The sequence below is a fragment of the Malaclemys terrapin genome, chromosome 1, assembly GCF_027887155.1.
Source record: "Malaclemys terrapin pileata isolate rMalTer1 chromosome 1, rMalTer1.hap1, whole genome shotgun sequence".
In the NCBI taxonomy this organism is placed as follows: Eukaryota; Metazoa; Chordata; order Testudines; family Emydidae; genus Malaclemys; species Malaclemys terrapin.
In genome coordinates, this window is record NC_071505.1 from 255,937,441 (window position 1) to 255,956,746 (window position 19,306).

Sequence of the window (19,306 nt, forward strand, 5' to 3'; positions counted from 1 at the left end):
TTGTGCCTCTCCGTGGGAAGGGGGAGCGCGGGGAGTGCGCGCCGGGGGCAGGCGCGGTAGCTTGTTGTATCGGCATGTGAGTCCCTGTGTGGCGCCCTGCGGAGCTGACTGCCCCGCAGCCTGGCAGCGAGAGGCGGAAAGGGAACAGCCTCCTGGTCCCTCAGTTAACCCCCAGTGTACAGCCATTCCCCCATCTTCCTCCTACCCTCCCTCTTTGTGCGCCCCTCACCCCCCTTCCTCTCCTCCCTGAGTCCCCCTCTCCCCTCCCCTGGCTCCGCTCTCTAGACCCTCCACTTGCCCGCCTCTCTCCTCCGTTCCCCGCCCCCCCACTCTCCACCCCCCCTCACTCCCTCTCTCTTGTTCGCCCCTCCCTCCCGCCGCCCCCTCCCCCCCACTCTCTGGTCGCAGGGAGAGCGCTGAGAGCAGCTTCGGGAGCCAGCCCTTGGCACCGCCGCCGCCGCCGCGCTCGATGTGTGTGTGCCGCGGGGGCTCGGCGCAGCCTGGGCGGGGGGCGCCGTGTGCGTGCGTTCCTTCTCCAACCTTCCCGTCTGTAAGCCCCGCCGCCGCTCTCCTTCGCCCGGGCGGCTCGCACGCAGCGCACACCCCAAACAGGCATCTGTATGGGTTGCAACAATGCTTGGGCCCTGGAGATTTCAGGCTCAGTAAGTATCGGGGTTGACTCCCCCCCTTCCTGTCTGTGTCTTTTTGTGGCTTCCCAATCGCCCCCCTCCTCCGCAACTCCTCCCCTTCCCCCCTTTGGAACAGGATTTCTCCCGACTCGGGGTGCTGCTCAGTTAGGTGGCGGTGTCCGGCGGCTGCTGCTGCTGCTGCTGTCGGCGGTACTGAAAACTGCCTAGAGCCGGCCGTGCAGTGCGGCGAGCTAGGGTTTGAACTCTTTGGGGGGAAAGCAATACACCCCCCGCAAACCGTGACCCTCCACCGAGATCTGGCAAGGAGCGGCGCACAGCCATCACAGACGGGCTTCTCAGGCAGGATTGCAGCCTTGTATTGCACAGATTCAACTTTATTTTCTTGATCTCCACCCCCGTCGTTTTCTTGAAGGAGGAAGGGGGGAGGGGAAACTGTATTTATCTCCTTTACTAATCATAACTGAATTAAAGTTGCAAAATGCCCGGGAGTTTGATACTATACTGCCCGGGCACGTTTCGCAATGGCTTTTTTTCTTGTTTGGTTTGGTTTGGTTTGAAGATCAGGCGATTAATGGATGAATAGATCTGATCGGGCTGAGAAAGAATTTGCAAGGTAAATGCGATAACTAGAAAGATTGATGCAGCTTTGATGCAGTGAAGCCGTTTATCTTCAGTAATTTCGATCCGGTAGACGTTTGGTCGAAATTGTATATTTATATCTAGATATATATCTATATTCGCCAAGACGTCCGATTCCCTGCTGCTTCCCTCCCTATGCTGCAAGTGCTAGATTTCAGCGTTGAACTCGCTGCCACAAGAGATGTCTTGCAGTAATGAGACTTATTTTTAGGGTGCGTTTCTCCAAGCGAGTGTTGCCGTGAGGAGTGACGCTCAGAGAAGGTTGACCGTAGAAAATGCAGTCTCAATGACTTATTAGTCTCCCCCCCACTCCCAGACACACACAGATGTACATATTCTGGCTCTTAATATTATTTTTAGACAAGTAGAAGTAGGAGAAAGCTGCAAGGAGACAGACTGCAAGAGAGAAAGAAAATCGGATTTGTTTCCTGCTAGATAAAATTCGGGTATTAAATCACTGACGTAGGTCAATGGTAGGATTTTTTTTTCCCCGTTGGCTTTCAATCAGCTCGGGTGTCTTCGCCCCTAAAGGATGAAGAGCACTGACAGCCATCCTTGCTTATAATCAGTTTCTCCAATGCTTGGAGTGTTGGCGATGATATATTTCCATGAGACCTAGTTAGATCTCTCCGCTTCTATTAGGCTAGTTTTACAAAAAAACATTGGGAATAAACAGTATGCCAGTTATGGCTGAGCCTGCGAAGGTGATCTTCATGTTTTATATATTTTTTCACAAATTTTGGGTGAGTGGCTCAAACGTCCCCTTTAATTCTCTCTCGCGCTCGCTGTACGTGTGTTCATAAATATCAACCGAGTAAGGTTACTTATGTGAGTGGAGATGCAAAACATGAATACTGTTACTAAAGAGAGCTAGTAAGTGCATTCAGTTACACGGTGGATGTAACTCATTGCAGTGCTGGAGAAGTCCATCACAAAAGTTATGTGCTTTTTTTAAAAAAAAAATATGCATATATATACAGCCATTGACCGTTTTAGGAAAGAGGTGATTTGGGGGATCCAGCAGGATTCTATGTGTTGAATTAATGTACATATCTCACCTTTTTTCTTTGGATTTCCGACAATGGCATTTCCAGCAATGGTTAAAAATAATCACGGTAGCACCTTGGGTCTGTAAAAGTGGGGAAAGACCTTAACAGTGCGCTGTTCGCTTAAGAGGTTCTGAAAGGAAGAAAGGGGGGTGGGTAATAGGGCTGAGATGGGAAACCTCATAAAATGGTGCTTTTTACTTTTAAATTAGAACCGTGAAACCGAACTGACAGCCATTTTATGTATATTTATGGGGCTGGTCATGAAAAAAAAAAATCCGACGAAACACTGAAATGTAGCACATATGAATAGAAACAGAACGGTTTCCAGTGTGACCTTACCTTTTAAAAATACAGCAGACGTTTAACTCACTAGGAGTTGAACATTGTCCTTTCAAGCAGATTCAGTGTTATCCAGCTTTTAAAACACTTGGAATTAGAAATGACAAAATTTTATTTTGAATAGCAACCTTCTCCACCTACCCCCACACTAAAATAAATAAATGAAAACTTTGGTGCATCCGAAGAAGTGAGGTTTTTACTCACGAAAGCTTATGCCCAAATAAATCTGTTAGTCTTTAAGGTGCCACCAGACTCCTTGTTGTTTTTGTAGATACAGAGTAACACGGCTACCCCCTGATAAATGAAAACTTTGTGTCTGGTTTATATTTTAAATCTTTATGCTATTACGTTTTCTTTTCTCTTCTTGCCCTACAGGAGTTAAAATGTACGCTTGCTGCTCTACAGTAACTTTGGAACAGGACCCCAACAAAAAAATGCATATCTGGATGCTGCAGACGATAGCGGTTGCTTTAACATCGCTAGTCCTGTCGTGGGCAGAAAGCATCGAGTATTATGGGGAAATCTGCGATAAGGCGTGTCCTTGCGAGGAAAAGGACAGCATCTTAACAGTGAGCTGTGAAAACAGAGGGATCATCAGCCTTTTCGAGATCAGCCCACCAAGATTCCCTGTCTATCACCTCTTGTTATCTGGGAACCTTTTGAACAGACTCTACCCAAACCAGTTTGTTAATTACACTGGGGCTTCGATTTTGCATCTAGGGAGCAATGACATACAAGACATCGAAACGGGGGCCTTTCATGGTCTGCGGGGCTTAAGGAGGCTGCACCTGAACAATAACAAGCTGGAACTATTAAGGGATGACACTTTCCTTGGTCTGGAGAGTTTGGAGTATCTTCAAGTCGATTATAATTACATCAGCACTATTGAACCCAATGCTTTCAGCAAACTGCATTTGCTGCAGGTGCTGATCCTCAATGATAACCTCCTCTCCAGTTTGCCCAACAACCTTTTCCGTTTTGTGCCCTTAACTCACCTGGACTTGAGGGGTAACCGGCTGAAGCTGCTGCCCTACCTGGGCCTTTTGCAGCACATGGATAAAGTGGTTGAGCTGCAGCTGGAGGAGAACCCATGGAATTGCTCTTGCGAGTTGATCGCTCTGAAGGATTGGCTAGACAGTATCTCCTACTCGGCTCTGGTGGGGGACGTGGTTTGTGAAACCCCTTTCCGCTTGCACGGCCGAGACTTGGATGAAGTCTCCAAGCAGGAGCTTTGCCCTAGGAGACTCATCTCGGATTACGAAATGCGACCGCAGACACCATTGAGCACCACAGGGTATTTCCACACTACCCCGGCCTCGGTCAACTCCGTGGCCACCTCTTCCTCGGCTGTTTACAAATCCCCCTTGAAGCCCCCTAAAGGGACCCGTCAACCAAACAAGACCAGGGTGCGTCCCACCTCCCGCCTGCCCTCCAAAGACCTGGGATACAGCAATTACGGCCCCAGCATCGCCTACCAGACCAAATCCCCGGTGCCTTTGGAATGTCCCACCGCCTGCACTTGCAACCTGCAGATCTCCGACCTGGGCCTCAATGTCAATTGCCAGGAGAGGAAGATCGAAAGTATCTCCGAGCTACAGCCCAAACCCTACAACCCCAAGAAGATGTATCTGACCGAGAACTACATCGCCCTGGTGCGCAGGGCGGATTTCCTGGACGCCACCGGGCTGGATTTGTTGCACCTGGGCAACAACCGGATCTCGGTCATTCAGGACCGGGCCTTTGGGGATCTAACTAATTTGAGAAGACTCTACCTGAACGGGAACCGGATCGAGCGACTGAGCCCGGAGCTGTTCTACGGGCTGCAGAGCCTGCAGTACCTCTTCCTGCAGTACAACATCATCCGGGACATCGAGGCGGGCACCTTTGAGTCAGTCCCCAACCTCCAGCTCTTGTTTTTGAACAACAACCTGCTGAGATCTTTGCCCGCCAGCATTTTTTCCGGCCTGACTCTCTACAGGCTGAGCCTGAGGAGCAACCACTTCTCCTACCTGCCTGTGAGCGGGGTGCTGGACCAGCTGAAATCCCTGCTGCAGATCGACCTGCACGAGAACCCCTGGGATTGCACCTGCGACGTGGTGGGCATGAAGCTGTGGCTGGAGCAGCTCAACACCGGGGTGCTGGTGGACCAGGTCATCTGCGAGTCCCCCAAGAAGTTCTCCCAGAGCGACATGCGGACCATCAGGTCGGAGTTGCTGTGCCCGGACTACTCCGACATCATCGTCTCCACCCCTACCCCTTCCTCCATCCAGCTGCCGGGCGGGACCACCCTTTTCTCTTCCACCGTGCGGCTCAACAGCACGGGGGCGGCGGGGGGCGCGGCGCCCTCGGGCGGCGGGGGCGGATCCCCCTCGTCGTCGGTGCCGCTGTCGGTGCTGATCCTGAGCCTGCTGCTGGTGTTCATCATGTCGGTGTTCGTGGCGGCGGGGCTCTTCGTGCTGGTAATGAAGCGCCGGAAGAAGGGCCAGGGCGACCCGGCCAGCGCCAACAACTCCGACGTGAGCTCCTTCAACATGCAGTACAGCGTCTACGGCAGCGGCCACCACCACCACCCGGCGCCGCAGCAGCCCCGCCACCCGCGCGGCGGCGGCCCGGCCCTGCCCAAGGTGAAGACTCCCGCCGGCCACGTGTACGAGTACATCCCGCACCCGCTGGGCCACATGTGCAAGAACCCCATCTACCGCTCCCGGGAGGGCAACGCGGGCGAGGATTACAAAGACCTGCACGAGCTCAAGGTCACCTACAGCAACCACCACTTGCAGCAAGGGCCGCCGCCCCCGCCGTCCCCGGGGGAGGAGGAGCCCCTGCGGAGCCCCACTTACAGCGTCAGCACCATCGAGCCCCGGGAGGAGCTGCTCTCCCCGGTGCAAGACGCCGATCGCTTTTACAGGGGCATTTTGGAGCCCGATAAACACTCCTCATCCTCGCTGGGCACCCCCGGCAATAATCTCCCCGATTACCCCAAATTCCCCGCCGCCTACACCTACACCCCCAACTATGACCTTATGCGGCCCCATCAGTACTTGCACCCCGGGGCGGGGGACAGCAGGCTCCGGGAGACGGTGCTCTACAGCCCCCCGAGTACTGTCTATGTAGAGCCCAACAGGAACGAGTATCTGGAGTTAAAAGCAAAACTAAACGCAGAGCCGGACTACCTCGAAGTGCTGGAAAAACAGACCACATTCAGCCAGTTCTGAGAAATCCCTCCCTCCCCCCAACAACCATAGCGACTCCTCCTCCTCCTCTAGAGTATTTGTATTTAACAACCACACACAAAACAAAGAAACACAAATGCTGAACCCCCTCCCTCCCCCCTTTAACTCATTTTGTTGTAGGGTGAAGTGCCTTGGCACAGGATTTTCAGCTTCGGGGAATGATACTGAAAGGGTGTGCTGTTTCATTTTTATTTTTACAAGTAGGAAACAATCTATTGTGTAAACTGGGCACAACACTTGCTCTTGTGTGTTTGTGTGTCTGTGTGTTGGGGAGGGGGGAAAGAGGGTTTACTTAGGTTGGCTCGTGCAGGTTATAAGTACAAAAGTCATAGTCACTTTCATTTTGTTGGACAGGCGTTGCTAAATTTTATTTTCTCTTTGGTTGAAGAGTGCAGCGCACGTTTCCCCCTTTTAGCTCTGGGTGAGTCTAAATGGCTTTTAAGGAAAGATTTGCACACCCGATTTAATACAAGGTTTCCTTTTTTAAAGGATGTGTTTGTATGCTTTCTGGACTTTTGAATTAAAAAAATATATATATTATGATCTTTAAAAAAGATCACCAGAGATGTTGACAAATCATTAAAGAGGGCAGAGATATATGATCCATAACTGGTTAGTGAAAATAACTTATTGATGAACTATAAAATATTTTATTGTAGCACCTATTTTTATATGTGCATTAGCATTTCTCTTTCCTTCACTATTTTAGGGCCCAGTCTTGCAAATACTTACATACCCACGTAACTCTATTCATGAAAGTAGTCTTGGCATAGGCATCCATCCTGCAAACACTTAGGCAAATGAACAACTTTGCTCAGGTGTGTAGTCCCATAGATTTCAGTGAGTATGTAAAGTTAGCCACATGCCCAAAAGTTTGGAGGACTGGGGCCATAGTCAGTGCAACTGTTCTCATAAGTAAAGTTACATGGACATGTAATTTTTTTTTCAGGATGGGGCCCAGAGTCTATGAATTGCTCAGAAGTGTTGCACTACATGCAGAGCTTTATTTCCAAAGCTGAAGTGGTATCAGGAGGATATTTTAAATCACTAAAATTAACAGTAATTATGACCAAATTTAAAAGACAATCTAAGACAAGCAATCTGGTCAGGATAAAATAATATTGTATTGGGAACCTCCTGCTAGGGCAATTAGTCGGACTAACTAGCGAGGGACATGTGGAAATCGTTGATTTTAGCAGGAAAATTGTTTCTTTTCATTACTCAACCAAAATATAATGATTTGACTACTGTTGTAGCCAATTTCTGATTGTTTAGTCAAATGCAATTGCACTTGTACAGATCCATGTGTATACTGGCACTTTGAAAGACCAAATGATGGACTGTACACATCTCTATATAATGTCTTTACCCCTTTGGGCATCAGGCAATTAAAAGGATATCCATAAATACAGCATCACTGTAAGATGGGACAACTGGTGTCTCATATGTATCCCAGCACATGTAATTTTTTAAAAATAATTTCTGAATAAACACTTGATAACTATTTCAAATGTAAGGACATGAAGTAATGATTACCTGAAGTTCACAATATCTTGCCAAAATCAAACTTTGCTATGTGAAACTGCCTTTACTAGCAATGAAGTCTGAACGGAAAGGAACTAACAGTATAATCTGATGTGTTGTTCTTCAGGTTATTTTCAAAACACAATATATTGTAATTTATCAAGATACCTGACATGGGTCAGAACTGGACATTGCTATGTGAATCACGAACTTGCTTAAAAGTATAGTTTCATATTTACATTTTTTTCCTTTCTAAAGTCTTCATTTAAGATATGGATCAGGGTAAGTGATATTTCACATTCTTTTTTACCTTTATCTCTTAGGTTATTGTATTTGGTATTGTTTGGCCAGGATTCGCTAGTACATCTGTTTTGCAAAAGGGCTCTGTTCTGTGCTGCTTTTTCTACTTATGTAAAGTATGTGTCTTTATTTTTGTGTTAAACTGGCCTTCAGCAATTCAGGATGAATGATGTGTTGGGATGTGTACTTCCCTTCCACCATGCCTTCCACTACCCAAACAAACAAAATCAAATGTGCATGACCATACATAACTCTGGGTGGTTTGGTCAATATACTGAAATGTGGATTTTAAATGTGAACAGGAGATTCTTCTTGTTTTATTGCAAAAGCAACAACACATGGCATTATGGTGTATACTGCTCTTGATCTGCAGCATATCTCTCATTGAAGTCAATGAGAGATGTAAGTGCTGATTGAGGTCTCATTCTGCAGTTTCTATTGAGCAAAAAACTCCCTTTGAACTATTGCCAAAGCCAAAGGGCCTCATTCTCTTCTCATTTACACTGGTGTAAATTAGGAGTAATCATTAAAGTCAGCAGTTACACTGATGTTAAATGGCTACAAGTGAGAAGACAATTAAGCACATTGGCTTGCACAGTGACATGGAAGGAGATTTTCTTAGTAATGTCCAAATGATCAGGGCAATACGTGGTCCTTCAGATGTGAAACTTTTTTTCTTGTGCACCCAAAATTCAAGTTGATGGGAGTTTTGGGTGGTTTCAGTAGAAATGCAGGATCTGGTCCTTAATGTGAAAGGTACATTTTACATGGCATTCTGCCACAAAGAGGCAGCATCCACAAGTGTGTAAATGCACAGGAACAGCTTGAATTTATGAGACCTGGGTGATAGAAATGCCTGAACAGTCTTTTTATGTCAGAGTTCCTGATGCTGCTATTTCTGATGCCAGTAAATCTGCTGCCTCCATATTCTCTGCATACACTTGATATTTGAGACCAGGAAACATTCTAACAGTACACGTGCTAAAATCAGAATAATTAGTGAAATCCTCTTCAGTGCCCTACACCAACTACAAGTAGCAAAAAATTAAAATATTAGGAGAGCCATTATTGAAGAAGAAATTTAAACATAATCAATTAACCTCCAGCCGCGTAGTTTTGAAGAAGAATTCTTAAAAGACACATGAATTTTGAAAAAGATCATTTGCTCATTAAGTATCCTGAAATACAACTAAGAGGGACATTGATAACTCAGACCTTAATAGAAATGGGATTACCCATGCAGAGGCTACAATGATTAATTTTCTGAAGAAAATTATAGGTAGAAAGAGGTGACAGAATGTCTGATCACAGAGGTAGTTTTGGTTGTGGAGCAATATATTTATATGGAAAATATGACCTTTGTTTGCTAGCAGGATCAGTGAAACCATCAGTTTTGCTAGCAGGATCTGCTGAGTTAGTGCTGACCAAAGAAGTAAAAGTGTCAGAGAAAAAAATATATTAATCCTTTTATTTTTTTAAGTTGAGAATTGTTTTAATGGAGCCATTTAATTCACTTCCCCTTTTTGTCCAATTGTTGCCCTTTTTGACAAGATATGTTGAGTTTCCTGAGATGAAAGAGCCATATAGCTATACATTTTCTTTCAAAAGTTCATGTAAATCGATTATAAAAGAGAAATAAAGGCAAAAGAACCCTAATTTCTAAAATGTAAGTGCTAGAATTAACATACAGATTCTGACAATATAATATATAACATTTATTTATAAAAGCAAGTCAAAAGATTTCTTTATCTATCTTCTATATTCAGTATTTTGCCAACTGTTTAGCATACTGATGCAATGTCTTATATTCATAATTGTGCTTTTGGGACAGATTTTCTTTTTTGGGGTCCAGATTCTTTCTTTCTTTCTTTCCTTCTTTCTTTCACATTAATTTCACAACATTCACCCATGTATTTTCTAGCTGTTTTTATAAATTGTTTTGAACAGCAAACTTTGTGTTCATTTTGTCATCAATTAAACATCTGACATGAAAGATGTTTCCACTTTTATATCTATAGGACCTATTATTGCACACTTTTCTCATGTTGAACTCACATTGACTTTCATGTCAGTTGTAGCTGAGTAAAACATGTAGGATTGTGTCTAAAGACTGGTATATTTCAGTTTCATATATTTTCCATTATCTATTTATAGTACTAGATAACTGATACTCAGGAGTATTCCTTTTAGACAAAATTCTGGTACTCCTTGTCATATTGATTAGTAGTTTAATTTAATTGAAATTAAGGGTAAGGTACTGTTCAACATGAATAAGATATAAGAATCTAGCCCATATAAATACATTATAGAAAAAATAAATCTAAGAAAGCAGTAATATTTAATGTAATGTCGTGCAATATAATACTAGTATGATAAATATAGTTTTAGGTGGGTAAATACTTTATAATTATTTGTAGGTTATTACTATCATAGCTTACATACAAGTTATAAAATATAATGAGGTACACTTTCTCTCTGACATTTAAGAGTCACTTTTTGGTAATTTTATAGTATGCCATGTTAAAGATCTGTCAGAAGAAGTAGTTACTTTCAATTGAGGGAAAGTCATCATTTACTGATCAAATAATGACAGAAAGCAAAATATTGGTCCTTTAGCTGAGCAGAGTGGAGCTTAGGTGGATATGGGTATTCTGCACCCCTCAAAGAGGCTTAAATGGATTCTGACATTATCAGACCCTATCAGAGCTGGTTGCATAATTCATATGGGTCCATTGTCTGGGGCAAAGTGCACAAATCCATCCCAAGACAATTATCCATGGCATCCTGGAGGCTGGGAGATGGTACTGGGACAAGCAGGGAGTTTGATGTGAGGAGGCTGGTGCTCCTCATTTTCCTGACAGCTGGAGAGACTAAAAGAGCTCTCGGGTGAAGATAGGACCACTGGAGTGATGATTCCCCTCAAGAGCCCAGGGCAGAAATATAGTCTTCCCTTATGCCTGCACAGCTCCTAGGACATTGTCATTACTACTGGAAACAAATAACAACGTAGAGTGAGTAGTAGAAAGTGAATGACAAAGACACCCACCTTCTCATCACCACCAGCCTCGCAAAGCTGCAATTACTTGCTTTAGTTAACGTGTTTTAGAGAATACCCCCCCGCACACGCCCCACATTGTCCTCCTGCAGCAGTTCTACAAGGAACTGTAGGCCCTGCATAGAGAAGTGGAAACAAAATCCAAAGGAGGTAAATTGAGGTTGGCTTGTGAAAGGGATGAAAAGGCTGTGAGCTCATTTACATAAGGTCCTGTCCTAAACATCTCTGTACTGTGCTCCAATGAAGTGTGAGTTCTCCCGTACAGTGTGTGTCTAAGCCTCCTTCCACTCCAGCCCTGCTACCTTCAGCGTATCTGTCAATCCATCTATGTGTAACTGTGATCCATCCTAATATAAATGTGATACATCTTTGTAATTTTTATTGCTTTCATTTTACTTTTTTCGTTATTCAGATAAGTCTCAAAATAACTAGTATTGTGACAATAGTGCAAAAATGGTATAAACAGGTTTTAGAATGAATGTTTATTCTTAAAACACTGAATGGAATAGTGTCAGAAAACACAAAGACACATTTAGATAGTAGAAACCAGAAACATTTAATTAATTGGATTTCAAAGGGAATAAAGTGCAATGAATGTAGTAATTAAATGGTTATCAAATTTACTAATTAACTTACAGATAATGGGCCAAATTCTTCTCTTGGTTATACATGTGTTAGTCTAGAGCTACACCATTGACTTCAAAGGAATTATTCCAGATTTACAACAGCAGAACAGAGAGCAAAATTTGGCCTTGCATTCCTAAAATAAACCATTCTAAGCATTGCTATTTTGTAAAGGGAAGCATTTCACTACATAAAGTATGATATTCAGTTGTGGTTTTGCATAGAGCAGTATGGATGATTTGCATATATTTCCAATCTGCTGGCAAATTAACAGTATTTTAGCATTGCACTTTAAAATGTAATTTGGGTCCATATTACCCCCAACCATTTTGAAAGCAAAACTCTCAGTTGATTTCAGTGGGGAGTTCTGTTTAAATCTGGATGGAAGATAAGGCCCTTGGATACAATGAGTTATGAATTAAAAAAAAATAATTCTGTGGTCCTTACTTAGGCAAACCTACTATAGAAAAATTTCCCCCAATAGTAGTTTTGACAGTGTAAGGTCTGCAGAAAAGATCAGACCCTATGTAATATTTATTGCCATTTTGCACTTTTTATGTAGAATATATTTATATTTGTTTGAAAACTATGGAGTAGTTCAGCTTCCACTGAAACATCTTTCTATATGACAAATGGTGACCACTGCTGTAAGTCATGTGTTCCTGGGCTATTCTTCAGGAATGTCAGACTGGAGCTTTGAGAAAGGGGTGGGGGGGAGAGAAGAGGTTGATGCAGTATATTGTCTACTTGAGTATGACATGTAATAAAACATTTCCTTCTCATTCTGATTTCAACAGTCTACTTGGCTTATGAAAGTCAGGCTAACTATCTATCATGATAATTGTAACAGTACCATGAAGGGGCTTATTTTTACAATCATATTTTGGATAAGAGGGATAGCATCAGATCACCACTGTTTCATCTATTTTTTTTTAGAGATACATTTACCACCAGTATATCAAATGTGAAGTAAATATAATTTTTGGCCAAGCTGATTTTTTTTTCCCAAAAAAGAATAATATAGCAACTGTTTCCAGTTAAGAGGATGAAAGTTTAATACAAATGTACTCATATCTTCATCCCATCTACCATCAATGTGATTGTAAAAGTAAAGCCATACATGTCATATAAAAGAAATTAGACATATTGTTTTCATAAAGACTTAGTAAATCAATGTAGGCTATGCTAATGAGTGAATATGGTGTGTTCTTACTATCAAATGCAGTTTCATTGGCAATTAAAGCCTGTAGGATTAGGCCTAATGTGCTTTCAGTTCTTATGTAAGCTTTTAGGCTGGGCAAAAGTCCCTACCCCACCACCCCACTGCAAGGCAGAGGACCCGAGCCTCCCCCTCCAGTCTGGTAGATGGAAAAGGGGGGAGGCCAGGGCTCAGCGAGACTCACTTTAATGGTAAAAGAGCCAATTGTGGCCCGTGAGTCACAGTTTGGCGACCCCTAGTGTAGCATGTGGGCAGATTGTTGTATCTACACAGTGTCCCACTGAAGTTAATGTAATCCTATGGACCTTATCTTTGAAAAACTCTTGCTGATGTTAATGAGAGGTTTGGGTACACACAGAATGTAAGATCAGGTCCAAAGCAAAATGACAGCTTTCCTGAATATGTATGTCAGTATTAGGCTCAAGGTCTGATTCATTAGCTACATCTTAAAATAAGGTATTTACATTTGAAGAAGTACATTTGAAAATATTTACATATAGTCACAATGACCCAGATTCAGCTCTACTGTAAAATATCTTACAAATCAGTTTTGACCAAAGAATCTAACAGATTATAATAATACTATAATGTACTTAAAATACATTAATCATAATTAATTTAACTAAAACCGTACTAAAACAAATCAGTCATTTTAAGGGACCATATTAGGTGGACAGTACATATTAATTTAGTTGTAGACCTTTTGCAATTTTTAATAACTTGTACTCAGTTATATGATAATCTCTGGATGGCAAAAATTGCTTTCTTTGTACTGTGCTGCTATCCAGTAACATATTTCAGCTTTAGTTACAATCACAGTGCAGCTTATGGTACTAATGACAATTACTCCATACTCTAGAACATTAACAGCTCATAAAGCAAGGTTGATTACTATGACCACACTTTTTAGATGAGATTCAATTTTCTCATTGTGAATTTCATTTTAAATATATAAAATTAAAATCATAAATATAATTTCAGGTTGGCAGTGCATTCTGTTAAATTTGATGTGGCAGTACCTTGACCAAAAAGAAGTATTAATATTAATTCAACTTTAAAAAGTTCTTGCATAGGTTTATAAGCCATTCAGAGCTATTTATCAGCCATATGCTTTATGGTTGCATAAGGGGGATGCAAAGTTAGCTAGATTTTACTTGATTATATCTAGCAAATTTCAATATGTACATTGCAATTCATTTAAATTTGGGTTGAGTTTCACATTATTCTTAAAATACTTATACACACATGTAATGTAACAGATCTATTTAAATAAAAATGTTATTTTGTTACATACCATAGCAACTTTCTTAAATTTAAAGTAAATAAGATGAAAGAACATGAGCCATACATAGTATTTACTTTAGGTGAACATTTATTTCTTTTGGAGTCTAGTGTCCCTTTGAAATGTACATTTAACTTTAATGAGGGTTATTCAGGTGTATTACAGGGAAAATGGACCATAGGGTGAAATTGTGATTTCTCTGAGGTCAATAGCAAACTTCCATTGACTTCAGCGGGGCCAGGATTTCACCTATAATGGTTTTGATCAAACTGTATTCTGACAGTCCCATCTTTAACATAGATTATTTTGTCTTCCCTGGTGGGTCTTTTTTTCAATATCATTCCATATGGATACTGCTTGTCAAATTATAGTATATAGTGCAAAAGAAAACCACAAAACAACACCTTATAATATAATGAACCTGAATGTTTCTAGAGGTTGCTTTATTTCCCTTTGTCTCTTTTTTCTGTCAAAACAAATCAGCCTTGGTCTTTTTTAACTGAAGTTCAATTATGTCTAAATTTAGTATGTAATGTAATCAATATTGATTTTGGTTAAAATATTCAAATATTGTGAGCCAGTGGTCATGCAAAGATTTAGAAGTGCTCTATAACATGTATTTTTGAAAATAATCATCTAGTTCCGTAGAGTGGAGATAACAGATGTGTTCTGTTATTTTTGTGTTTTTCTTTCTCATGAATCACAGTGATTGCTTTTATTTTTATATATAAACCTTTTTTAATATGCTGCCTGATTAACATACAGTATCTATTATTTGCAGAAGGCTGTTAACCTAATGTTCTTAGAAAAAAAATGTGGACCAATACTGCATCCTTTCGTTAGGCCCTGATGCTGATCTGATCCATGTAGGTAGACTTGTGCTTGCACATAGCAACATTGATTTTAATGGCGCTCTGCCTGTGCCCTTACAGATTGGATTGTGACATCGAGCAAAATCCTCTTTGAAGTCAATGGGAGTTTTGTTTTAGGACTTGTCTAGGGTAGGGAAATAGCCATAGTTGTAGTTACAACAGTGATGTAGTTACTAGTGCAGATCCCTAATGTAGATACACTACACCACTGAAGAATGAGGCTTTTGCTTACGCAACTTACCTCAAAAATTAGTTGAAGCACTGTCTTACACTAGTGCAAAGCAAGCACACTGGTGTTTTGCACCAAGGTAACTACAATATTAAAAGACAATCCCTATAGACAAGGCCCTAATAAGGATTGTAGGATTGTGTCCAAAATATTCCTTTACAACTGTTTGACATGACAAATAATAGTTGCTTGTAAAATAGATGAACAAGTACAGTACCTAAAGGATCAGTAAAACCTACTGGGTCCGTTGTGCAATATCTTACTCTGAGTTTAAAATGATGGTAGTCTTTACTAATGTGCATTTATACACATCAAATCTTCCATAAAATATAAAAAAGAAATGTTTTTCTAAGATAAATGAAATTGTTAAACTTTCCAGAAACATGTTTCCACAAATATTAGGAATAGCTAAAGTAACATTTCTAAATTTGTTTGTACTGGCTAATTATGTTTTGTCAATGTAATAGTTTATATACTGAATGTGTTCTATAATTTTTCCAATGACTCTCAGGAGTTTTCTGAAGATGTACAGTTTTTTATTAGGTGTGATTTCAGGATCGAGGATGTTATTATGGAGAAAAGGGAAGTGTTTATTTTCCTCCAAGTTTAATATATCATATAATCTCAAATGAATTGTGGAATTATCTGGAAAAAGGTACAGTATGTATATCTCATACCTCATTTATCATTTGAATGTTTGAAAATGAGTCACTTCCATCTCTATTCATCATCAGCATAATGTGAGAGTTCCTAATTTCAGCATTGACTGAAACTTCATAATTTTAGTTTGTAGTTGTCTAATGAAATCCTTTCCCTCTCCATATTGCATTATATTTCTTAGCTGACCTTATCTCCTAGTCTCAGTGACAGTATAAGGCCAAACTCCTGACCACTTAATTAATCATTATAGTTCATTTTTACCTCAAATACAATGGTAAGATAATTTATCATAGCAATGAAAAAAAAAAAAGTCCAGTCCTAGGCCCCAGTCCTGCAACTTCTTATGTATATAGCTCTCTTTATGTTAGTAATCTCATTGGACTCAATGGGACTACTTCTGTGAGTAAAGTTATGTGGTGTTTGCAGGATCCAGCCAAAATACGGGGACTGCACTTACAGTGCTGAGTTACTCCTTTGTCTGATCTCCAATTTGCTACTTTGGGAACTGTGCCCCACTAAAGACTGCAGGATTAGGCCTATTATAATTAAGTTTTATGCTTCCCTGATGAAGAAGAGAAGAATCTTGTACAATGTCAAAAAGGTTTTCATGGTAGCATAATAGAATTTTCCGTTTGTACTCATTCAGACAATGTACAATTAGGTTTTATACAGAGAGAAAAGTGGTGTAGGCTAGTGAAATGATCACAAAGGTGACCAGCAAGATGGCCTGAGTTTGAATTCTGCTTTAGTTACAGTAGGGGATGCTTTTGTTTTTTTGTCTTAATGCACTTGTCTGCTAATTGGGGCTGATGATGATAACAATTATCCAGCTTCCCCTTATGGGTATTGTAAGTATTAATTAATTAGGCAATGTCTATGCAGTGTTTTGAATGTACAAATCACTGCAAAAGGCTAAACATAAATAGGGCTCAAAACTGCTTCTTTACATAGGTAGCACTCCCATCAAAGTCAGTGACTTATGTATTTATTTATTTATTTAATATTATTTTTAATGCATAGTAGACTTGGCAAAATTCATTTATATATGTATAATTTAGACATGATATTGATGCTTATTTTATGGATTACATTTTTTATTAGTTCAAATGTTCACATTTGTGCAAAATTATGGGTTTTTAAGCATTCTTTTTTAATTTTATTTATTTAAATTTTCACAGTTGTATGGAATTATGGTGGCGTCAGACAATGGTGGAGGTCAGACAATAAATATTTAATGATTGTAGACATTGAGATTCAAATAGTTAAAGCTTTATAACCATTCAAATACAAATTGTCAACATCACATGTCAAAATATACAAAGTAAATTCCCTGAAGTCAAACTCTATTAAGTTATCAAACAATATTTTTCTTATGTTGCCTATATGTAAATTTTGATTATTATCAATGGAAATATCTGTTAGTCAGTTTGTGTGTATACAGAGACATCGACATTTAGTGATATTTACCAATAAAAATCTAATCCTTCCAAATCTTTGTATAGGGACCGCAAGATCTGAATGAAGTACAGTTAGACACCACATTTTTCCAACTTTGGTGCCTGAAGATAGGCTTCTAAATCCACATTTAGGCACCTAAATAAGAATGTTTGATTTCTAAAGATGATGAATATCTGCAGCTCCCATGGATTTCACTGCAAAAAATGACACATTGGACTTTAACAGTTCTTTAATTTTTAGTCATCTCCAGTTATTATTAATAACATAGATAAAGAAATGTGTTTGTATAAAAATATGATTTTTAAGTTGACAGCATCCTTTATATTTGACAGAAACATCTACTTTGTAAGAGAGGTTTTCATTTGTAATGCAAATCCAAAGTCTAGCTACTTTTGGTGCTTTTAAAATCTGGCAGTCTGGAGAGAAGGGGGGGAGGTTGTTTTGGCCTATCTTATCTTTGCATAACTTTATACAAATCCATCCAGCCTCATTTATTACATGAGTATGAACATCCTGTACTTTAAAGACTGGAATTATAGTGTCATAAAAAATCACACTGACAGGAAAAATGTTAATCAGAGGTATTAAAATTGCTACAGGAAACTGAAGTATGAAATTAAGATATGGTATTCTGTGAATACAGCATACATTTTCAAGAGGGGTTTGTTGACAACTAATTCATAACAATCTGTCTTGCATACATATAACACCTTTCATCTCTTACAAAATGTATGCCTTCTCCTGCTTATTGCAGTCAACGGGAGCACTGCCTATGGAAGCAAGACTTGGCACTTAATAAGTTAATAAAAACTGCATAAGGATCACTTCACCTAACACCAAAATGCTTAACAATATACAGCAACACTATTCAACAATGTAGGATAGAAAGTGAATATTATTATATCCAGGTGATATTGCTTGATGAATTTAACTAGGCAAAATATAATTTGTTCAATGGGAATATGTAATAGATACTAGCATCAATATCCCAGCTCTTAGTTAAGACTTCCATTTTAGGATTCATCCAACACACACTATACCATAGTATTTTTACATGTACTGGAACTATTATCTCCAGCAGTTTTAATCAATTTGGTGTCACTTTCATTGTTCATCTAATATGTTTTGGACTTTAAAGTGACATACACCCAGTTTTTTGGCCTCAGGTTTACAATTTTTGCTGCTATGAGAGCTAAATAATTTCAAGTCTATCTGAAGAATGCTGGAAAAATATTTCCTAATACAATAAAACAAATTTCTCCCAACGCTGCATACTTTTTGGCTGATTACATTTCTTTGCTGCCTGAGGGACACTGAGTGTTCAAACTAGTATTTGGCACAAGCATCTATATTCCTGCATTTTACGTATTATACTATGGGTGCCAGAAGAGGCTTAGGGCAAGATTTGCATTTTTCATGCTTCGGCTGCCAGTTGCAAGCAAGCCTTATGCCATCCAATCTGATTTTTTTTAGAATTTAGGTCCTTCAATATGATTGTCTTATCACAACTACAGGAATACTAAAGGTGACCTGAAAAGGGTAGCATAAAATTGCAAAAGGGTTTATACCCTATTTTGAATCTTTATGATTCCTAAAGAGGGCCTGAAATATTTTTGTTGGAAAAAAGTCTCTTTTTTTTTAATGTTATGTTATGTTTATTACCCAAGGAAGATTTGATGGTGACAGGAGAATAAGTTAAATTATAACATCACAGCTGACAAAAGGCTGAAACTTGTGCTGCTAAGGGAGGAAAATTTTGTAGTCAGACTTTGTAAAGTACTTTGGCTGCTTGCTTGCTTTTGTTAACACTTGTTTACATCTAATGATTAATACACAGTTTTTTGGGGGGAAAGATGTTTTTGTTAAAGCTTCAGAATGTGAGAGCTCACAATAAACTGCTTTGAGAGTAATTAGCTTTGGAATAATTTATCTAGGAATCTGCTGGATTATCCATTAAATGAAGTCTTTAAATCGGGACTAGATATCTTTCTAAAATATATATGATAGCTCAAACAGAAAATTGTGGGTTTGATACAGAGATTATTGGGTGAGATCCTTTGGCCTGTGTTATGGAGGAAGTCAGACTAGATGCTCATAGTGCTGTCTTCTGGCCTTAAAATCTGATTCTGTGAAATCCCTAAGATATCCTCCAGCAAAGCCATGAAAGGTAAAA

General features: G+C 40.2%; 1 protein-coding gene across 3 annotated transcripts in view; it reads left to right on the forward strand.

Annotated features, from left to right (window-relative positions):
- The first annotated feature begins 427 nt into the window (after positions 1-427).
- SLITRK5 (SLIT and NTRK like family member 5) overlaps positions 428-19,306 on the forward strand; it is a 97,541-nt gene continuing 78,662 nt past the window's right edge. Inside the window, exons 1-3 of one of the 3 annotated variants that reach the window (XM_054011971.1) lie at positions 428-662; positions 3,053-6,110; positions 7,693-7,716. In XM_054011971.1, the coding sequence (XP_053867946.1) occupies positions 470-662; positions 3,053-5,892 (3,033 nt within the window). In that variant the 5' untranslated portion in view covers positions 428-469 and the 3' untranslated portion in view covers positions 5,893-6,110; positions 7,693-7,716. Of the gene's footprint in view, positions 663-3,052; positions 7,717-19,306 lie in introns of all 3 variants that reach the window. The other 2 variants (XM_054011962.1, XM_054011953.1) reach the window with 2 other exon arrangements.